The sequence below is a fragment of the Fringilla coelebs genome (assembly GCF_963513975.1).
Source record: "Fringilla coelebs genome assembly, chromosome: 18".
Lineage (NCBI taxonomy): Eukaryota > Metazoa > Chordata > Aves > Passeriformes > Fringillidae > Fringilla > Fringilla coelebs.
The window spans coordinates 14309106-14316415 of NC_140044.1; the positions used below are offsets into that span (position 1 = coordinate 14309106).

At 51.9% G+C, this 7310-nt stretch overlaps 1 protein-coding gene across 1 annotated transcript; it reads right to left on the reverse strand.

The window, feature by feature from the left end:
• Positions 1-451: 451 nt before the first annotated feature.
• On the reverse strand, positions 452-5217 carry SRSF6 (serine and arginine rich splicing factor 6). Its single transcript, XM_084217883.1, has 6 exons — positions 4932-5217; positions 4480-4628; positions 3077-3204; positions 2700-2908; positions 2061-2150; positions 452-1941 (listed from the first exon to the last, which is right to left on the reverse strand). The coding sequence occupies exons 1-6, from the start codon at positions 5036-5038 to the stop codon at positions 1578-1580; spliced, it is 1047 nt and encodes a 348-aa protein (XP_084074009.1). The 5' UTR covers positions 5039-5217; the 3' UTR covers positions 452-1577.
• Positions 5218-7310: the final 2093 nt, after the last annotated feature.

Here is a 7310-nt window from a genome sequence, read left to right on the forward strand (position 1 = left end):
CTAGGACCTGACCACTCTCCCTAGGACCCCAGCATGGATACTCACCTGCAACAGGTAAAATGCAGCTTCTCAGAGACCATCGGGACATGGGGAGAAACTGAATTTCAGGAGAATTGTTTACAGCATGAAGAAATTCCAGGAAAGACAAGCTGGCATCAAGTCGCATTTCACATGTGCCCTGTGCTGACCCAATTCATCTGGGCAAGTGTGTAACTTGGGACAGAGGTGCAGCTGCCACACCCAGCCACACCTGCAGAAAGGACAAGGTGACACACTGGGACACAAAGAGCTTGTGCTGGTTTCAAGCACACCACCAAGAGCCTATCAAGAGCTACCAAGTCTCTCCCTAAATCAATGAAGTTTTTTCCATCAAAGCAGGTTACCTTGTGATTTCCCCAGCACAAGGCAGAGCAAGAATCCCATTTCACTGCAAAGAACACAAGAGTTTGAGTCACCAATTTAATTTTATACAAGTCAAACTACACGTTGTATAAAGAGTACAAGGCAGTTCTAATGTTTGCTACTGCATGTTACAAAAATCAATTTAACTATAAAGGGGATTTTTTGGGATGAGTCCTATTCCACAATTTAAGTGAACTGGCAACTGTGGTTTAGCAAAGCCTTTGTTAAAACTAGAACTCTAACTCCAAGAGATTACATTTCCAATAAAGTTCGGACCTACACACAAGAGGATTATAGTTCTCCTAGTCTGAAGCAAAACGTTAACATAAGTGAGTCAAAGGGGAGGGAAGACAGATTTCTTTACCTGGGTTTCATGTCCAATGGGGATTCAGAGGCTGACAAACCATACAGCATACTAAGGACTTGGACCACAGCCAAGAGACACCTTCGTGTCTGACAACAGTGACACTTGAGATTCAAGCAAGAAACGTCAGAAAGCTTTTATTCTTTCACATCTGGAACAAAGGGGGTTTTAGCAATACGGTAGGATACAGGTTCCAGAGTACCTTTGTCACCTTTAATACAGTCTCAGTATGGGGGGAATGTTCTTTTGGCAAGTCAAGGTACAACGTAAGTCCTCCAACTTGAGTTTATTGCTGGTCTAAAATCTTCCTAGTACTGTTATTGGTTTATACAGTTTGCTGACTCCTTCCAAAATTAAAATAAAGTGTGTGACCTGCCCAGCAAGGCAATCCTGCCTTTGGCAGCAAGCTGAAACCTATGAAACTAATGACACCCATAGTTCTAATGCCATGAAAAAAATAGGAAAGAAGGATATTTTCAAAAAGCCCATATTGAAGCCTGTTTATATTCAGTTTATTTTTAATATAAAAACCACTTTGCATTTAAGAGTAGTTAAGTCACTCCTGCAGAAATGCTATAAAATCAAACTTTCAGCTCAATTTCTACAAAATGGGGACTCTTCCTGTTTTATACCACCATTCACCTGGTATTGTCAAATTTGGGATAGAAATAAAACCTTTATGCCTTAGTTCTTAGGCCATTCACTCCTGCGAGAGAAAAAACCAACTTCGAAGTACTAACATAACACTAATGGCCTGACAGGTAGGAAAATGTTCCATAATAGTGTGCAAGGTGAGAGGAGAGTTGTAGTCCTAATCTCTTGAACTGGATCTTGATCGCGAGCGGGACTTTGAGCGAGACCTGGAGCGGGACCTGGATGCGGCTCTTTTGGGCGGTGACTCGGAGCGAGCCTTGGCAGACGGCTGCTGCTGCGGAGAGTTGGAGCGAGACCTGCTCCTGGACCTGGACTTAGACTTAGCATCCCCTTTACCATTTTCTTTGGGAGATCGAGACCTGGACCTGGATCTGGACCGGGACTTTTCAGACTTCTCCTTGGATCTGCTGTGCGAGCGTGACCCCCTGTCAGACTTGGGTTTGGATTTGCTCTTTGATCTGGATTTCCTGCTTTTGGATCGGGAACGGGAGCGGTCTTTGCTTCGTGACCTGGATTTAGACCTTTCAAAAAGAGAGAGAGAGAGTTTATTCTGCATGGCCTGCAGTGCACTTCCAGCAGCTGTAAACATCTGTCAGCAAGGCAGTTCCTGCACTGGCAGTGTTAACTCTGGGGCACTTACCGGGAACGGCTTTTGGAGACACTACGGGATCTGCTGCGGCTGCTCCGACTCCTCCGACTTCTGCTTCTTGACCGTCTCCTGGATCGTGACCTGCAGACATTTAAAACGTCATTTCCTTTCTCTTTGCCTGGCTGTGCCCTCCGTCATCAAGTATAGTATGGAAGAAATCTTAAAGATCACCGTGTTCCACCCCCTGCCATAGCAGGGACACCTTCCACTATTCCAGGTTACTCCAAGCCCCATCCAACCTGGCCTTGGATACTTCCAGGGACCCAGGGGCAGCCACAGCTGCTCTGGGAAGTCCATCCTCACAGGGAAGAACCTTTCTGATTGCATCTAATACACTGTGCTATCTAGTAGCATAATCTAACACAGAAAAGCTGCTACAGAACTTCTCAAGAGCAAGAGTGGTCCCACCAGGGCGGGTTTAACATACTGTCAGTGAATGACATCTCAGGTTTCACGTGTGAAAAACTGCTCAAACCTGGCTTTGCTGCTTGATGTAAAATGTTTCCTTCTACACTGAGGCCTCCACCTATTCCTAAACCATCAGCTACAGGTAACTAGGCAACTACAGGTAGGGCACCCATCCCCATGCTGATTGTCACCATTTTTGCTGTATAGTGTCTCCTGAGTTACCTGGACCTGCTGCCAGAGTAGGATCGCCTGTGGCTGGAGCGTGGCTTGTCCTCCACCAGCCTGATTTTCCTGCCGTTTATCTCTGTGCCATCCAGCTTGTCCAGGGCGCGCTTCATGTCTGAGTACGAGCGGAACTCGATCACTCCTTCATTTGTACGTTCTTTGTGGGCATCTGCATAGGTCACCTCCCCAGCCTGCCTCATGAAATCCTGCGGGGAGCACAGGGCAGCTACAGAACGGGGGGGCTCTGCAAGCAGCACTCAATGCACACAAGCACTTTTAAATTATTCTACTGCAAAAAAATCAACATTGCTATTAAAGGAAGCTATTGCTTCCTGATAGTCACAACAGACTCCACACAGAACATCAATACCTACTTTTAAATCCTGCCAACTACAGCGACTGGAAAGGTTCTCAACAATCAGCCTGAACTCTGTACGAACGGGCGGTCCGTATTTATCTCGTCCCGATTGTCTCCGACTGCTATATCCGCCACCACCCCCACCTTGATTGTACAAAGAAACAAAGTTAGGTTGTCTCCTGGCATGAAGGAGGCTCAATGTTCTGAAAAAGTTAGTTTAACAGTCATATTTACTGGAGTAGGACTTTATTTCGCTAAGCCTCCAATAAACTTTGCAATTTTGCCATAATCTATATTAATGGCAAATCAAACAGACTAACATCCTACAAGTCTGTGCTCCTAGGATCTGTTAGAGAGTGACTGCTCCTTATTAGATTCACCTTGCTAAGTTTTATTTTACAGAACATTGTAAAATATAAAACTTAACTGATTACATGCATTTCTACATTTTACAAAAACGTTTACTAGTTACACTAAGTACTTACATCACAGTATGAGGTTTTTGGTGGTGGTTTGGCCACAAAACACGCAAGGTAACAGTCACCTAGTTCAGTTTAACCAGTTTTGTCTAACCCTTGGAATCCTCACCATCACCCTGCGTCTAATGGCAAAAGGCTGCTGTCGTCATGGCTTCCGGTAAGGTCAGCCAAAGGGTCATAGGGCAAGGGTCACACAATGTATGGAAAAGCCATGGCCAGGAAAGGCAGTCATCTTAGCCTCAGTGGACACAGCCTCAGCCCCACTGGTCACTTTTAAATTGAAACATCAAGGACTTGTTAAAAAGTTTGAATTGAACATGCAACAATTTTAAAACAACATACATTTGATTTTTTTAAAAACACAGAAACCCACCCCCCCAACACCACGATTCCAAACACCACCGAAAATCAACCTTAGTACTTTTAGTTACAGTACTAGGCCGTTCAAGCTCTACGCAGCTCAGCTCAAGAAGCTACACGAGCGAGCTGAGCACAGAAATATTTACAAAACCCCCCCTTCAGCACAACAGATTCCTGCTCCAAAACCTCCCCCCGCCCCTCCCATATATCCAACTGAATCAATCACATCAAAGTTCACAGCTGAGCGATTCTCCCCCAGTTACACAACGATATTTATACACTAACATTACTGATGCAACATCGCTGTCACATCTAAATGCTCCCAGGAATACTGGAGCCGTTAATTAGCAGAGAAACCCTTTCTAGAAGGCCACGATTTGGCAGCCACAACTGCTCCGGGATACCCGAGGGCGCCGCTAGTGCCGAGGAAAACGTCGCAGCCCCAGCAGTGCATCGGGTACTCCCCGCTAACGACCCTCCCCACCCAGCCCCGGGGCTCGGTGCCAGCCGAGCCCTGCCCGCCCCCGGCCCTGCCCGCCGCCGCCCCGAGCCCCGCGGGGAGGGACGGGCCCGGACTCACTGCGGCTGCTGTAGCTGTAGCCGTCCCTATCGCGGCGGGGGCCGCGGGCGTGCTCCACGATAACCCGCTCCCCGCACAGGTCCTTCCCGTTCAGCTCGTAAACGGCATCGTCGGCGTCGCGGGAGTCCTCGAACTCCACGAAGCCGTAGCTGGGCAGAGGAGAAAGGCCCGGTCAGGCGGCGGCGGGGGCACAATGTCACGGGCCCCGGTCCACGCCGCAGCCCCCGGTCCATTCCACGGTCCTCGGTCCATTCCACGGTTCCCGGTCCGTTCCCCGATCCATTCCCCGATCCCCAGTGCACGCCGAGGCCCCGGGACGAGGCCGCGGCCCCCCCGCTCCGCTCCCCCCCCGGCCGCCATCTTGCGCCGGCGCCACGCGGCAGCGGCCGCGACATGGACGGGCCAGGCCGGCCCGAGGCGCTCGGGAGGGGCGGACGAACGAAGGCGCTCACCCGTTTTTGAGATCGACCTCGAGCAGGCGGCCGTAGCCACTGAAGAAGCGCTGGATGTCCTTCTCCCGGACGTGGTAGCTCAGGCGGCCGATGTAGACGCGCGGCATGTCCGCGGCGGGGGGGGAAAGGAGGGAAGGGAGAGGAAAGGAGAGAAGGAAGAAGAGGAAGGGGAAGGAAAAGAGACAGAAAGAGAGAGAGAGAAGGAGCGAGAACGCTGGCGGCGTGAGGGGCGGAGGCGCTGCGGGCCCGCTCCGCACGGCCGGGCCTGGCGCACCACAATGGCGCCCGCCACCAGCCGCCGCTTTTATAGCGGGAGGCGGGGCGCTCTTACGTCACCGCGCCGCCGCGCGTGCTCGGGGGGCAGCGGTTGAGCGCTGCGCGCGTAGGGGCGCGGGCGGTGTTTAGCGGGCGCGCGAGAGCTGCGCGCGGCTCTGCGCATGCGCCGCCAGTGAGCGGCGCCTGACGCGCTCAGTCCCACAGAGCTCCCGGGGCGAGCCCGGCGCGGCCGCGGGATCAGTGAGAGAGAACACCGGGATGAATCCCACAGAGCACCGGAGTCAGTTCGAGACGGCACCGGGATGAGTCCCACAGAGCACCGGGGTCAGTTCGAGACAGCACCGGGGTCACTCTTGCAGCAGGGGCAGGCACAGGCTGCCCCTCTCTCTCTGCCCCTCGGGATGCTGCAGACCTTTGCTGGGCCCCCCTTGATGCTGCATCTTTCCCAGCTCACTCAGCCCGTCCCAGCTTCCTTTCTGCCCTTCCCCGACCTCCTGCAGCTCCACTCCAGTGCTCCTTTGGGGAGGAGCTGCCAGAACTGCAGCCAGGAGTTCAAGTGCACGCTAGGCAGGATTCAGGCAGTGCCACGAGGATGTGCTCTCCATCAGGGAGGAAGGGAAGAGCAAACACCCCCAGCCTTTCATTCCCTGGGGCTGGGCTGACAGGAGTGGTTTTCCACCTCTCCTGTGTGGAGTTTCCATGGCTCCATCCCTGAGAGCCCCACTGGCCTCTCTGGGAGCAGCAATGGCCAGCTCAGTCTGTCATTCTCTGCTGCCGCTCAGGACCAGTTCTCCCCTTGCAGGCACACGTCCTGATGGGGATCAGCACTTGGCTTTCCTCTCCTCTCTCCCCACTGGCTGCTCTCAGATGGCCAAGGCCAAACACCTTTCTAGTAACAGCAAACTTGGGACTCTCCCCTCCCCTTCTAGATATTTAGAAATCTGAATATGGACACCAGGAATTCCCAAACCATGCAATGTCAATAGAGACAGTGAGGACATTGAAAACTAAAGGTTCTGTGGCACAGAAGCCCAGCATGGAGGAAAATCAGCAGCCTCAGCAGTAACTGGCTTTGCCATGACTACAGCATCTTCTCCTCCTCATTCAGAAGAATGCAATTAGAAAAGTGAAACTGGAAAAAGGTGCTCCTTAGAACTATGAACACAAGGTCCAAACATAGCCAGGAAATGGCCCTTTGTGGCATCTCCCTATCTCACCAGCACATCCTTCCTTTCCTTCTCCAGGTTTTCCAATTTCTTTTGCAGAGATGCCACCTCCTGACGAAGAGTCACAGCCTCTTCCCGTCGTTCAGTGGCCTCTTTCTCCAGGGCAGTTTCTCGAGAAATGTGCTTCTCTTCTTCCTTCCACCACTCTGCAGCAGGAAAGGGGAAGGGAGAAGGAGAAATGACAAGCTAAGGAAAGGCAAACTGATGTGCATCCTGCAGAGACAACAGCACTGTCTTCTCTGCCTGCCTGTGTTTGCCAGGCCCTAAGCCCACAAAGGCTCCAAAGTTGACAGAAATGAAGGAAAGTTCCCGGTAGAGAAAAAGGCAGGAATGAAAGGGGCAAGGTTCAGATGGATAGGAAAGAGTGTTTGCTCTTGGCCTTGTGCAGAGTGAGCAATCTAAGAGAGACAAAGAGGAGGGGATGCCTGTGCAGCCCTGCTCCAGAGAGGCCAATAGCCTGGAGGCTCTGGCAGGGCCTGGAGTTTGGGGCAATGGAGCTGAGGCATCCAGCTACAGCTCCTTAGCACAGACACGGCCCCTGAGAGGCACCAGCTGAGCACGGGATCAGCCCTAGCACAGCCAGATGGCACTGCCAGCCACAGCATCTTTCTCAAGAGAAAGCTGTCACTGGCACTCACATGGATAAATCTCCTGCTGGTCATTTTTCCCTCTCTGCCATTTTGGGGCAGTGCCCTTTTCCTCTGCATGGCATTGGAGATCCCCGCTGGTGAGACAAGATGGGCCAGTGGGTGGGAGAGGAGAAGCTGTACCTTGCACATATTCCTCCATCTGTTCCTGCAGCTCCTGATTGTGGGCTCTGAGATTGTCCCTCTGAGCCTGTGTCTTCCTCAGCTCCAGCACCACAGCCTTACACTGT